General features: G+C 42.8%; 1 protein-coding gene across 1 annotated transcript in view; it reads right to left on the bottom strand.

Annotated features, from left to right (window-relative positions):
• The window catches only part of Adam9 (ADAM metallopeptidase domain 9), a 67,547-nt gene that overhangs the window by 37,484 nt on the left and 14,165 nt on the right, over positions 1 to 15,898 (bottom strand). The window contains exons 5-11 of the mRNA XM_021170458.2: positions 12,330 to 12,406; positions 11,237 to 11,432; positions 9,734 to 9,799; positions 7,660 to 7,731; positions 6,723 to 6,892; positions 5,905 to 5,986; positions 4,881 to 5,014 (exon numbers count right to left, since the gene is read on the bottom strand). Of these exons, the coding sequence (XP_021026117.1) occupies positions 4,881 to 5,014; positions 5,905 to 5,986; positions 6,723 to 6,892; positions 7,660 to 7,731; positions 9,734 to 9,799; positions 11,237 to 11,432; positions 12,330 to 12,406 (797 nt within the window). The remainder of the gene's footprint in view (positions 1 to 4,880; positions 5,015 to 5,904; positions 5,987 to 6,722; positions 6,893 to 7,659; positions 7,732 to 9,733; positions 9,800 to 11,236; positions 11,433 to 12,329; positions 12,407 to 15,898) is intronic.

Here is a 15,898-nt window from a genome sequence, read left to right as displayed (position 1 = left end):
AGCAGCAAACGTGGAGATGTCCATGGGGATAACCAGGTATGAAACAACTAGCCATCAAGTAAACAGGCTTGTAACTGCTCCCTTGCTCTCACTGACTGTGGCTTCCACCCAGACCATGGGATAACGCTGTCAGGAGAATGTATTCACCAGACAACCATAGTAGCTGTGCCAGCGTATGTTTACCCTACACACAAGTCCCCAATTACAACCTGCAGTGCCCACCCCATAGCAAAGACTATCTAAAGAGGCTTCCTATTCAGCAGTTGAACCCCCTTTTTCTCATAAACAATGTTTGAAAATGTGACCCTAGAGCAAGGCACAAAAAAAAAAAAAAATCAGTGACAGGATACAAAATAAGTATACAAAAATCAGCAGCATTCCTACATACCAGTAACAACCATACCGAGAGAAACAAAATGATGTCATTAACAACAGCCTCAAAAATAAAATAAAATACATTACATTACAATAACCCTAACCAATGATGTGAAAGTTGTGTATAGTGAAAACTTTAAAATACTGAAGAAAGGAATTGAAGCCACTGTAAGATGGAAAGCCCGCCCGTGCATGGGTCCTAAGAACCATGCTGGGAAACAGCCTTCCAAAGTCAAGCTGGAGAGTCAATGCAATCCCAATCAAAGCTCCAGTGACAGAAACAGAAAAGTCAATCCTAGAGATCATATGAAAGCACAGAGAATGCCAGCTAGTCAAAGCAATCCTTCACAAACAAAATACCTGTAGAGGAATCAACATGCGTGGCTTCAAGTCACATTGCAGAGCCACAGGAGTAAGGACAGCACGGTGCCGACACAAAAGCAGAATGGAGATTAATGGGACAGAATAGAGGGCCCAGACACAGGGTGCTCTAGTCTACACACACAATAAGGTCATCTGATTTTTGACAGAGTTGCCAAAAAATACACATTGGAGAAAACATAGCATCTTCAACACATGGTGCCGGGAAAACAGAATTATATACAGCAGAGAGAAACTGAATCTAGTATGGTTCAGGAATCTGATGGGGTTGGAGTAAAGGTGGTGAGAGAATGGAGGTCCCCTGGGATAGCAGGCTGCTCAGGGCAGCTTGGCTTGGCCCAGAGGGCACTCAGCCAGCAGGGAAGATGGGCTAACTGTACGGTTCAGGAGTCTCAGGTCTGATGGTGGGGGGAGGGGGAAAGGCAGCAAGAAAATGGAGGCCCCCCTGGGATAGCAGGCTGCTTAGGGTGATCTTAGTGTGACTCACTACATTGGGAATATGGAACCTGAAGAGGTCAGCCTCCTGTAGCTAGGCAGGAACTCCTGAGCAGTAACAGATACATCAATTCACTCACCAAACTTTCAACCCAAGATTTATCTTATCTCTAAGAAATCCAGGCACGGGGGATGTAGCAGAGACTGAGGGAATGGCCGACCAATAACAGACCCAACGTGAGACCTATCCCATGGGCAAGCACAAATCCCTAACAGATCCCTTAATGATACTCTGTTATGCTTGCAGAAGGAACAAGTTGTCCTCTGAGAGGCTCCACCCAGCAGCTGACTCAGACAGATACAGACACCCACAGCCAAACAGTGGATGGAGCTTGGAAGAATAGGAGGAAGGATCGCCAGCCCTGACAGAGATAGGAACTCCACAGGAAGACCAAAAAAGTCAACTAACCTGGACCCGTAAGGCTCTCAGAGTCTGAACCACCAACCAAAGAATGAACACAGGCTAGACCTAGGCCTCCCTCACATATGTAGCAGATGTGCAGCTTGGACTTCGTGTGGGTCCCAAACAACTAGAACGGGGGCTGTCCCAAAAGCTGTTGCCTTTCATGGAATATGTTCTTCTAGTTGGGCTACCTTGACTGGCCCCAGTGGGAGAGGAAGTGCCTAGCCTCAAAGAGACTTGAAATGCAAGGGTGGAGGGATCCCCAAGAGGAGTCCCACCTGCTCAGAGGACAAGGATACTGCCTGTCTCACACCTGTACCTCACAGGATGCTGTCAGTCCTGCATCTGTACTCACAGGATGCTGTCTGTCCTGCACCTGTACCTCACAGGATGCTGTCTGTCCTGCACCTGTACTCACAGGATGCTGTCTTTCCTGCACCTGTTCTCAAAGGATGCTGTCTGTCCTGCACCTGTACTCACAGGATGCTGTCTGTCCTGCACCTTTACTCACAGGATTCTACACCTGTACTCACAAGATGCTGTCTGTCCCACACCTGTACCTCACAGGATGCTGTCTGTCCTGCACCTGTACTCACAGGATGCTGTCTGTCCTGCACCTTTACTCACAGGATGCTACACCTGTACTCACAGGATGCTACACCTGTACCTCACAGGATGCTGCCCGTCCCGTGTTTTCTTCTAGCAGTTTCAGTGGTTCAGGTTCAGCATTCAATCAGCAGTCCCACCCAGGTGTGATGGGTATGACTCACAACAATGGCCAACACCAAAGATATCCCTGAAGGTACACTACTATCATTCTATTTTAGTGGTAACCAAGAGCTACCTAACTGGACTTGGCTTAGCCAAGTGGAAAGAAAGCCTGCCTGGTACTATAAGCCTCTTCCACTGCTCATATACTGTTGCAAGGAGAGAAAACTGGTACAGGTACTACGGAAATCAGTCACTGGGGGAAGGGTCAAACACTGAAAATAGAAGTACTGCCACTTCATTCACAACAGCAAGGACATGGCACCCCTGAACGTTCTGAACAGATCAAGAAAACAAGGTACACATAAACAATGAAATTCAGTGCTGAAGAGAATAAAACCATGGCATTTACAGAAGAATTGACAGCACTAGACAGTATGTCAAGTAAGGTATTCCAGGCTCAGAAAGACAGACATCACTTTCTCTCTCGTACGTAGATCCCAACTTTGAAGTTAGATTTGTGTGTTTAACTTGGAGTGTCTATAAAGGTAAGAAATTTAAAGTACACCCCTGAGAAAGGGAGGAGAGACGTCTTAGTGAAGAAGATAGAAGAATGCGTGAGATAGAGGGGGTGGATATACTGAGAAACAAAGGCTTAAGTAGCAGAGAGGAGGGAATGAGGAGTATGTGAACCAGATAAGGATGCAGGAAACGCTGGTGGAAACCCACTCTTTTATAAGCTAATTTTAAATTATATTGAGAAAGAGGAGGTATATGTTTGAATGCAGTGGTGATCAAGCTATTCCCAGAGAACACAGGTTATCAAATGGAAATCTCAGTGCCAGACACCACCTACAAGTAATTGGTCAGAAAGGTCCAAGAGGCTCCAAAACCAGACAGGCTATTGCCATTTCTCTTGGATGCCCACCAGAACCTAGTTCTGAAGACGTCATACACTTTTGGTTGAGGGACACAGAGAAACCAAGCTGCAACTGGCCTAAAACCTTCCTCCCAGTGGAAAACCTTCATAGTGGTGGAAGGTGCTCTGGGAGGGACAGGCAGACAAACAGTCCTAAGGGACTTCTTCAGCCCTGGACTCTACACACTACAATAAGCCACCTGCCAGTCAAGATGTGCCCACCAGTACAACAGTGGCAGGAGTGTTACAGGAGTCAGGTGTGAGACTTACTGTCTTGCTGTAAAGAAAGGGATACATGCCTAACACTATAAACCTGGTCAAAAGGCTACTTATGGGAAGGTTCTGAGGTCACAGGGCAAGTGGCTTCACACAGATTTGTGCTGCCCTCAATCTCGTCATACGACTCTTCTTTTTGTAGAAGGTAGCCTTGAATACAAAGTTATAATTGGTCAACGTGCTGAGAAAAGGCGATCATGATACACACCCTAACTGCAACAATGTATCATCCCTACTCTTAGCCTGAGGCTGAAAAAACACAGTAGACTCGAGGGAGGAAACAACCTGAGAGGCAGAGGGAGAGTACTGTGAAACACTGTCTTCCGGATATGACATGGCTATCGCTCTTACAAACTAACAACAGCTGCATTACATGCACACACACACAGAGACAGTAAAAATTCCAGAATGAAAATGGGAAGAACTCTCCAGGCCTACACCCTCCTAGCTCAGGAGCTATTGACATGCAATGGCTGCTGGGGGCCGGGGGATGGGCATTTTCTTCTAGGGTGCAGCAATCCGTAGGTGGCCCATGCTCCAGAGACTGGATGGCACCATACCCATGCACAAACAGGCAGCACTAATGGATTCCATGTATTTTTTTAAGAGGAGGAAATGATGGCATGAAGCTAGGAGAGAACTGTGCTGGCAGGGGTACTTCAACACCAAGACGGTCTGGCTATATGCAAAGGACATGCTCAAGGTCCCAGCACTAGGCAGCAGATCCAGGAGAATGGCTACTGTAAGCAAGTGTTCATCAGGCACTGTTCTGGGAGTCCTTCAGTCTAACCCAAACAGCACTGAACCCAGCAAGAAGTTTGTTTGTGTTCTCATATCCGTTTGGTCTGTTGACTGCATTGCAGAAGAGTGTAGTTAATAAATTGCACCTGTAAGGCTCTCTGATATGACTAAAAATTTAAGAAGTGGATCTCTCACAGGTCTATTTCAGAGAACAACAAACAAGGTTTCCTGTTTTGAAAACACATCAGTACCCCAGACTTATGAAACACTGATCTGGGGCTGGAGAGGTGGGGGACAGTTTGTAGCACTTGCTCTTCTTCCAGAGGGCCCAGGTTCAGTCTCCAGCACCCACACTGCACAGCTCACAGCTGCCTGAAACTCCAGCTCCAGGGTACCTGATGCCTTCCTCTGTTTTCCTGAGAACCTGCACACATGTAATATGCCCTACACAGACTGACAGACAGACAAAACAGTGTCTCTCTCTCTCTCTCTCTCTCTCTCTCTCTCTCTCACACACACACACACACACAGAGAGAGATCAACACAATCATACTAACAGACAGAAGGGGCTCCATTACTCACGATGCTCCTGAATTCATGATACAGCTCTTTGCTCCACAGAAACACTCTCTCCCATCATCATGATTCATTCCAAGGTTATGCCCCAATTCATGAGCGACAATGGATGCAAATGTTTCCACAGTGATTTGCCCAAACTGTACAAACACAGGAAGGTGCAGTTAGACAGTGTTTTCTGTGTCAGATTTTTTTTTTGTCTTTTTTTTTTTTTTTTTTTTTTTTTTTTTTTTTTTTTGTCAAAAGGCAATCTGTCTACTACAATGGCAACTCTATGTCGGTCTGTGTCCAGTGCCAGCCCTACATGCACACACTCTGACAAGAATCCAGAGTGACTCATGTGCTGATAATCAGGCATCAACAGACCATTCCCTGTAGCTTATGACAAAGCAAACTGATTTATTTAAAATGGAACCTGTTTTGTCATTCATAAAAAGATAGTATCCCGGTTAATTCCGTGGTCATTCCAACACACCTTCACTGAAGAACTGTTGGGAGTGCACATGTCTATGAGGCATTTCTTGCTTGGCAATGGATCTACAAGGGCCAGCCTTGTACATGTCTATGAGGCATTCCTTGCTTGTCAATGGATCTACAGGGCCAGCCTTGTACTGTGGGTAGTTCCAGGCATGGGGTCCTGGCTATGTAAGAAAGGTACCTGAGCATGAGCCAGAGAGTCGGCGCACATCAATCCTGTGGAGTTTCTGCTGCTCTGAGTCTGAGCCCTAACTTCCCTTAGTGATGGACCTGAAGTGTAAGCCATATAAATAAACCCTTTCCTCCTCTGAGCTGCTTTTGGTCATGGTGTTATCACAGCAACATAGAAGAAAACTAGAATAGATAATAACATGTAATAAATATTAAAAATTTGACCTAGTCTCTAGGGAAAAGAACACATATGCTACTATTACTGTGTCCTTCAAAGTGTACAACTGCTGCTGTAAGGATCTGGAGGAGGAGCATTGAGTCAGTAGATGCTGTGCACTGTCCTAACGCCTCTACCCAAAACTGTACTTAAAGAACAACATACCACATTGATCCCACCTGCGTGGCTCCTTGAACATACTGTTCCTACAAACGCCATTCCTGCAGTTCCACCAAAGCCTTTCTTCCTAAATGAAAATGTGAAGTTATAAGATGTAGTTGAGGAAAAAGAAACATATTAGTCCTGTTTCTACAGTAATCATAACCATATTGGCAAAACCTACAGAAAGTAGAAGAGAAATGACAAAAATAAATGACATTTTGAGAGCATGAGGTTAGCATTACAAACATAATCTTTAAAATATTTTCATAAAAATGATGATGCCTTTGCATACACAAGCCATGTTTGGGTTGTTCCTTGGTAGTGATCTTCTGGGTTAAAAGCATTTCTTAAAATGTATTGTATGTATTTATTCAACAACTGTTAATCAAGAAAAACAGCAACACAATAAATATTTTCACAAAGGATTACCTTCAAATTTGTAAAGAGAAAACAACTGTGCCCGGAATTTCATACCTAGCCAATCTGTCTAAAACAGATATAAAACACTAGGGGGACAAAACCCTCAGATGTGAGTTAGGATAATCAGAGCTCAAGGTGAGATGATCTTTAAATTCTATGCTAATTCTGTGAAAATGTCTTCAGCAAGAAATCAAATATTTTTCCTTTCATATAATCTTTCACAAAAAATAATAATAAAATATGCTGTAACAAGATGAGAAAAGGAGAAAGACCTGGGGTAAAGGCAAGGAGAAGTCAGACACACATGCATCTGCCTCTAAAAGAATGTAACACGGCAACTAAAGTAGCAGAGGTCATTGTTCTGGTCACTGCATTCATAACATTTCCTTAAAGCCACTTACAAAACCAACTGTGCACTGTCATGTCTCCGACGAGTTATAAGGAACTTTTCCCGCCACTGAACAAAGTTGCCCAGCACATCTCCAGCTCCTCCAATTATATTGATAGGATTTCTGTCTGTCCAAATTTCTAGTCCAACCAGCACAATTCGAATGTTTAACATGATGTACATCTGGGGAGGAAACAGAAATAAGATGAATACATGAATTATATTAAGAATGTGAGACGAACTGGAGAGTTGGCTATGAGAGGCCTCAGGTGTAAGCTGGCCTTGAATTTTCTGTGTTGCTAAGGATGACCTTGAACCCATCAGTCACTAGAGTCCTGAGATTACAGATGTGTGTCACCATATCCAGTGAAGAAAAATACTTTAAATATTTATGAAGGAATATAGCCAATAAAATTAAAAACAGGATTCCCTCCCCCAGAATGAAAAATCTATCCTTCACCCATTAAGGACAGAGAACTAAGATTCAAACTCTGTCTTATTCCCACTGTAAAGTCTGACAAACAGAGGAAGTGAAAAGCTTTGAGTAAATTGTATGACAAGGCTTTCCTTTTTCATAGTCTGTGTCTATGTCTCTGTCTCTCTATTTCTGTCTCTCTCTATATCACACACACAGCAGCAGCAGCGGCAGCAGAGGAGGAAGAGGAAGAGGAGGAGGAGTCCTTTCAAACACCAGTCCTTCAATTGAGGAAAGCAAAGGCGCATACATAACCATCAGTGCGCCTTCCCCGACATAGTCTGAAGATACAGTAGACACTGACTGACATGAAATACCTTGTATCTCCTCTTATCTACATTTCTGATTTATTTTCAAACATTACTTGAACTTACAGAACAGACATTTATACATCTGACAGAGCTCAGAAATGACACATTTTGAATTCTGCTCTGAGACTGTGTGAGGGCAAGCAGAGAAGAGAAATAGTACTCACGCTATCCAGGTAATTTGCTAAGCGAATCATCTCTTCTCTCACAGCAGTCTGGTTCCGTCCCATCATGTCATACTGAAAAGACGAAGGAGCGAAAGCATGATCGTAAGCAACGACGCAGTAGAGCCGCCTGCAATGCCTACACTGAAGAGCAAATCCCAAGGATCTCCTCGTAACCAAAAGAGCAGCATTTCAAATGAGCCGATCCCAGCATGGCAGTCTGAACGAGGAATGTCTCCCATAGTCTCAGGCATTGGAGCACTTGGTCCCCAGGCACTGGGGCTATTTGGGGAGGTTAGGAAGTGGAGACTTGCTGGAGGAGGTATGTCACTGGAGGTGAGGTGGTCTCTGTAAGTAAAATCCTCCCCCCATTTCCAGTTTGCTCTCTCTGCTTTGAGTTCCCAATAGAGATGTGAGGTCTCGGCTATAAGCTTCAGCCACCATGCCTGCCACCTGCTGCCATGCTGTCCCCACCATTATGGGTCTAACCCTCAGGAACTATAAGCCAAAATATATTCCTTCTGTAGGGTGCCTTAGCCTGGGTGCTTTGACCCGCAACAGCAAGTAATTAACACACTAAGGGACACATTTAGTAACTTTAGAATAAATTTTCTTCTCAATGCTATTTTTACTGATTTTAATGCAAAGTATTCTCAAATTTTCACAAAGGTATAATCTTAAACAAAAAGCTTAGATAAAAGAATGAAAAACTAATAAATTTCCTACTCTTTTATCTCTTAGGCTAATGATATCAACAATAAACTGTTTCTAGACCCTACTCGAAAATAAGAATGAGAGATTAGTTCAGGCTCACTAGTTCAAAATTTGTATGTGGTTAGAAAAAGAGATATATAAAGAGAGAAATTTTACCATGTTAAACAAAATATTTTATGCAGCCTATATTTTTATATCTGGCTAAATTAGCATGTCTATTTTAATGTTATCTTAACCTACTTGCTAACAAAAAAAAAAGTCTTACAGAGTTTGTGACTTCACTCCGTGACAATGTCTTAACAACAGAATCTGTGGTTGCATCTGTTCAGCAAGATCCTGCATTTAACAGAGCTTGATGAAAATGGGGCCACTTTTATTCTGAACCATTTCATATATGAATATAACCAGTCTATCTGGAGAGAATGATAGAGAAAAACACTTTAATCTCTATTTTTGCCACTTGTCCAAGACATTCTACAGAACTTTGCAACCACAGCTGGAGCAGGTTCATGCTGGCTCTCCTTCCCTTGTTCTCCCTTCTACCATCGGGATCCTAACACACCAAGTGTATGTGTGCCTCTGACTAACCAGGGCTCTTATCAACCTACACACAGTAAGGGACTTTTAAAACCAGGAAAAACAATCTTCAAAATGTTCTCTACGGCTTACAAGAAAAGACCTGCCAATCAAAGAGTTCCTATAAATAGTTTTTCATACAAACATAAAAGTTAAAGCTGCCCAGGACATTTTCAATTATCTATATGTTCAATTATTTAGGAACCACATCAGAAACCGATGATCCTGTAGCAGCTGAAGATGCAGTATCTCTAAGTGAAGCAGTAGCTTGGTCTTTAAGGACAAATACAGAGCGTGCTGTTGCTCTCCTGTCCCCTGGAAACACTAAGTGCTTCTAACGCATGCTAGCTCCCCGACCCCACCTCTTAGGGTGAGGAAGATGTGCTCTGAAGAGCACAAAGCAAAGCTACCTCAGGAGGCAGCAGCCAATTGTCCTGGTTTGCAGCTGCAGCCTGTTAAGTGATCTGAAAAGCTCTCAAGACCCTAAGTGGCTATGTGACAAATCCAGCATTAGACAGTCACCACAAAGAGCAGGGAGCTCTGTCCCCTTTAGGTTTACAGACAAAGCTAAGGGGCCATGAATGCACACACATAATTCCAGCACTAGGGAGACTGGGGCAGGAAGATTAGGAGCTCAAGACATTGCAAGACCCTGTAGATAAATTAATTGACTAATTAATTAATGCACAATTTTAGTTGAAATAACTATTGTGTTTGGTATTTCCTTCCTAAGTTACTTCTCAACTGCTTTTTCATGCAAAAGGGAAAAGAAGTCAGTGATTCCTACCCTTTCCTTGTCTACAACAATGAACAGCTCCACATAGCGGGTCTGTGGTAGAACAGCTCTTCTTCTCTGTTAAAACACAAGCACCATAAAGCAGAAATTGTTATGGGACCAGACATGTTCTGTATGAATAATGGTCAGACCTAAGAGCTAGGCATGTGATTTCACATCTATAAACAGTATAGATCATTTCACTTAGCATACCTCTGTCAATTAGTTGCTATTTTAAAAGCTCTAAAGATAAAATGGGTTGTCTAAGTCCTTAAAGCAGCAGTATTGCTGGCTTGTTTTATTTTTAATTAAAATAAACATAAAATTAACATACACATAAAGATTTTAATGGAAATGTGACTACCATGATAATACACAAAGAAAGACATCTCCTGAATCCTGAGAGGACAAGGTGGAACAGGGTCACCAGTATACAAACATGGCTTCCTTCCGACCTTTTACAGACATTCATACAAAGAGATTTAGCAAACACCTAACAGCTTTCCAACTGTTAACGAGTTTGGGGAAGAAAAGGTGATGAATGGTCAAGTGTCAGCTGATTTAAAATATGCCTTATGCCAGCACCATGGGCAAGGCCTCTTAATCTCAAAACAAACAAACAAACAAACAAAAAACCCTGCTGCATCCAACATGTGATGCCATGTCACCCATCACCCACAGTGAAGGAGAACCCTATAGCTGAGTTAAGCTGGCCCAGGGAACCATAACAAGCCTACATCCCGAGCAGCCAGGCCACCTGTAAAGAAGCCTCCAGAACAGGGGCCTGAGTGTCCTTGGGGACACTGAGGTATCGAGGTAATAATTATCTTCAATTCAGTAGCTGCCTCCCTCCCTCCCTCCCTTCCCTGTCTCTGTCACTGTCCATATCTTTGTCTCCATCTCTCTGTCCCTCTCCCCTCTCTCCCTCCCTCCCTCCCTCCCGTCCTCCCTGCCTCTTTCTGGTCTACCCTAGAGCCTGAGGTATCGGAGTAAAACCTCCCCTGCTCCAAGCCAGAGTGTAATGACTACACAGAAACACCTAATAGGATTACTGCCTAAGATTTAAAATTCAGACTGCCCGGGCTGGAGAGATGCCTCAACATGACTGCTCTTCTAGAGGCCAAGTTCAATTTCCAGCTACCACATGGTGGCTCCCAACCATCTGTAATGGGATCTGGTGTTCTCTTCTGGTGTTTCTGAAGACAGCTGCAGTGTGTATATGTATATATACACACACACATATATATATATGTGTGTGTGTGTATGTGTATTTATATATTTATATATATATATACATATATATATATATATATATATATATATATATATATACAAATCTTTTTTTAAAAAAAATTTCAGACTGCCCTCCTCTCAGTCACCAGAGCTACACATTGCTCATCTTTTCATACCCTGGTTCCAATCACCATGGATGGAGCTGGAGAAAGACAGCAATCACCGTTTTAGGGTGATTTCTTAAAAACAGCCTGAGCCCAGAAGAGTGCTATTGCTCCTTACGCGCAGCAGCTGAGTGACACTGGGATGCTCCTCCTCATCCCCCTGTGTGGCTTCCTTCTCTGTGTCCCTGTTAGAGACTCCACATCTCAGAGGCTCCTGGTGGACGCCATCCATGGGGTAAAATATGTGCTCAAAGTGTGAGCTGTTGTGCAGAGGTTCAATTCCAAAACTGGCATTCTCCAAATGCAGCAAGCCTCTAAACGTTGGGTGACATAGACCAGTGTTAAGGAAGAGGAAACAGAGAACAAGAATCAGACACCGAATGTAGGTCCTAGTTTCTAACACACAGAAGGAAGCTATAGGCCAGGGCAGAGTCCAGCGAACATAAATGTCAACTTTTGACCCTCCGAGTACTTAGCTCTGACAGGAGGCTACAGAGCAGCTGAGAGGGAAGCCTGGATCTGGCACCGGCATCTGAGCCCAGAGTGCGTTTTCTACAGAGACTCTCAGCAGGTCATTTATCCTTTGCCTCCATGCACAATCTACCCAGAACTGTTCTCATTAAATTATTTAAGATGCATAAAATACTTCAGACTGCTGCCTAGCACATCACAACCATGTAGGAGTTGTTTCTTAAATGAAGACATGGGAGCCATCAAGTATAGCTGATTTGGGATGAAAAGTTGTATCTATTCGTTCAACAAGATGGTGCAATCGAGCAACCAGGATGGTTCCACAACAACAACAACAACAGTACTAGAACTTCAACTGGCATGGGATGGGACTTCTCTAACCCTTGTCTGCTTTTCTGAATATGACAATAGCAAGACTTTTTATGTCACTGTGAGAACTACATGAAATAATTCAGGAGGAAAATTTACAAAGTGCTATAGAAATTTAAAATATATTTTGTTTCAAACAGCAAATTTTTTGTAGTCTCAAAAAAAATTAACTTCTCCCATTGGATATTATGATTGGTCAATTACTAGGTTCTCCTAGACAAATATCCCAAGAATATCTGAAGCATGGCTGGGAAGATCTTTAGCAACATCAAAGGAAAATCCAACTCTGTTAAACACCAAATGACTCAGCTTGGAACAGAGAGGAGATGCAAGGGCAGGGAGTCAGGGAGAGAAAATAGGAGAGTTCTTACCTGAGTCCAAAGCAGGCGCTCACAGCAACCGCGGAATTCTGCACTCCCTCCACGTAGCCTCGATAGTGACAATGGCTCTAAATGAGAAACACACACGCTCTTCAAATATTGCTGCACTGCTCAAAACCATCAAGACACTGCAATCCTGACTTTTGATAACCTACAAAACACCACCGAAGGCATGCTCCGGACTACCTGGAGATGATCTGCTATCACCTGAGTAAGTACATACAGGATGCCAGCGACAAACAGCTCTCCCCGTGACCTTTCAGCCCAGAAACAGCAGTTAACATTTTAAGTCACAATTGGCTCAGGAAAAGTCAACAGACACTGAGTGAGGACCTTGTTGAAGACTGAGAAGGATGCGTTGGGAGTGAGCCGTTCTGCAGAGGGGATGGCTGTCAGCATCAAGTAAGTTTCTCTCTTCTCCGAAAGGCACGTTAGTTACACTAACATATTATGTAGCTATCTTATAAGGACTAAGTGCCTTTATCCTTAATTTGGGGCAAGAAATTAACTAACTAAAATGCAAAAGTCATATCACTCCACAACTGAAAAACTCCTAAGCACAATGACATTTTTCCCACCTGTAAGACACCCAAAACACCGTATTAGAAAGTCACAGATAGGATTCCCTACCCTACCAGACATGAAGATGCACATCAGGCCCAGTGAGGAAACAGGATGGCACTGACATCCGGGCCAACAAGCAAGTCTGTCAACAGACCGAAGGACATATAGGGCTTTACCAACTAGCACATAAGAGCACACTGGGCAAAGACACAATTTTAAAAATGTTCTGCTATTCACTGAACAGACACGTGGAAAAGAGTAAAATTCTATCATATAAGAACAAATTCCAGATATATCAAAAATCAAAATGGGAAAACTGAAAGCATGTGAATGGTCAAGAAAATGTGAATAAGTATCTCTCTAACCTAGGTGGATGGATAGAGAAAAGACCTCCCTGCCTATCACCCAAAACCTAAACGCACCATGTATGATAGTAGAGCACTGTAATCCCTCAAGAGGCTGAGGCCAGAGGAGCTGAGTTCCAGGACCCTAAACATAAACATAAGGCCCTCAAAAAAACAAAACAAAACAAAACAAAGACAAAGACCAGAAAGAAATATTTGTAAATTACACTAACAAAGAGTTACTATCCTTACATATAAATATCTCTAAAATCAGCCATTCTCAGCCTGTGGGTCACCACCCCTTTGGGGCTCAAACAACCCTTTACAGGGGTCCTCCATCAGACATCCTGCATATCAGATATTTAGATTACGATTCATACCAATAGCAAATTTACAATTATGTCATTATTACAACAATGAAATAACTTCATGGTTGGGAGAGGGGTTCACCACAACATGAGGATCTGTATTAAAGGGTTGCAGCGTTAGGAAGGCTGAGAACCACTGTCTTAAATACTGAGTAGAAAATCCAACAAAGGACAGAAGGTCTACAAACGGTCTCACATGTATGGAGAGAAAGAATCCTTGAATCTACCCCGATACACACATGATCAAGCGAACATGATCACATGACAACCCTCACAGTAACAGCAGATCGGAAGCAAATGCTAAACCCTGGAACTCCATACAAACACCTGAGAGTGGAGATTTACACAACTGTAAATTTAAAGGTAAAAATAGGACCTTTTTCAGTAGTGACTTTCCAGAGGAAAAACCCAGAAGCCAAAGCCTAACCCAATTACTGACCCCTGTTAACAATTATGCAGCAGGACTCTGGGTGGAATATGTCACCCATACGACACACTGAATAGCAGCAGAGCTGGCCAGTCCTAACAGGTGACCATGCAATCTACCTAGTCGATGACATTTGCTTAATAACTTGACTTATAAAGCATTTCCACAGCACTCAATTTAGCCCTGCTGCAGTTACCTTATCTGTGTGGCCAGATCTGCCAAGAAAGACCCAATACCTTCACTCTTACTAACATTTCATTACCCAGAAAAGATGCATGGGATGAAAACCTGCAGTCTGTCAGCACATTTAGGCAGACTTCTGTTGTTCCATCCCTTGCTCTCTATTCAGTCCACAGAGGAACAGTAACAAACCACCGTCTGTTCTAAGGCCAAGTGGACTTTGTCCCAGGTCGCAGCGTGTCCTCCAAGCCTGTATGATTCTCCTTCACGTTAGTTAGGAGATGCCATGTTGCCATGTTGCTCCCCAATGTGAGTCTTGAAAGCATGTTAGGCTAGCTGTGTAGGATAGCTGTGGCCACACTGATTTTCTAACAGCCTGCCATCCTTCTCCTTTTGTGTTAATAAATCCGCATCTGTTTAGTAATCTGTCAGATCATTCCAGCAAACGTCCAGAGAATGGAGAGAAATTCTCCCGTCCCCAGCATTACTTCTCAAAAACACAACAAGTCAAGTTTGTGTTTACAAAAGTGGCAGTCAGACTACAAGGCTACCGTAAAGAAATGCCTGGTGTGTGCCATGTCGAAGCACACAACTGGAAATGCACGAGCACAGCAAAGCAAACCGACCACAGACCACGCCACGCTACCCAGGGCCCGGGGAGCCTTGGGCAATCTGTTCTCAGAGGAGTTAGAGAATCCATGCATAAGAGCTAGCTGTGAGGTTTTCTAGGAAGTCCCAAGCCAATTCTTATTATTATTATTTTAAAAAATGGCCTTGTGGGAATCAGAAAACAGCTTTATGAATTGCTTCAATCTTAGGAAGTAGAATCCTAGAGGAAAACATTTAACGATTATGAATGCATATGCTAGTTAACAGCATACTGCAGGCAGTGGCATGGTACTATAAGGGACAATCTAGCTATGCAAAGAAATGGGAACATCAAAGTTTTCCTTTGTATTCCAAACCTACAGACACACTTTCATTTACCTGAACAATGTTCAATAACCAAGAAATAACTGAAATACTCATATTCATACCTGATGTTTTTCAAACATCTACCAAAATACTACCATTCTATGAAACTCAAATTATTGGAGTTTCTACACAGTTGAAATCTATTTTTGCGATTTTAAGCAGATAGTACCTCAGTAATGAATAATAGTTATATTTATTTATAAATTGCCGGACTATCTCTTGTAAACACTCAAGCATTAATTTATTAAAGTTTCTTAGAAACTCCGAGAAGTTATAAATGCTAATTCCAGGTTAGAGAGAAGATGCTGAAGCACAAACAGGTTGATACAACTTCACCAGACAATGAACCAGAGCCAGAATTCAAGCCTAACAGTGTCTGTATGGAGAGAAGAAGACTCTAAGAGGGAACAATAACGCTCGGCATCAACTGTGGTCTGTGGCTTCTCACCATAGAAATCTCTGGATGGTTGGAAAAATAAGATTCTCTTTTATCTGGTATATACTACAATGTAAATGTAATCTCTCCATGAGCTGTCTATTAAACAATGCTCATATACTAAGATAAAGGAACAGATAGCAGACTAGAAATAGACAGGGTAAAGTCAGCACTTCCTTGATGTTTTTGTGTAGTGCAAACTAAAGAACTGGCATCCTGTTCATTTGAAGAATTCTCCTGACACACATGATTCCATCTAGCAAGGC

Source organism: Mus caroli, unplaced genomic scaffold, assembly GCF_978045245.1.
Source record: "Mus caroli unplaced genomic scaffold, Mus_caroli_1 scaffold_10, whole genome shotgun sequence".
NCBI lineage: Eukaryota > Metazoa > Chordata > Mammalia > Rodentia > Muridae > Mus > Mus caroli.
The sequence above is the reverse complement of the archived record's forward strand: the minus strand, read 5'-3'. Positions and strand labels throughout refer to the sequence as shown.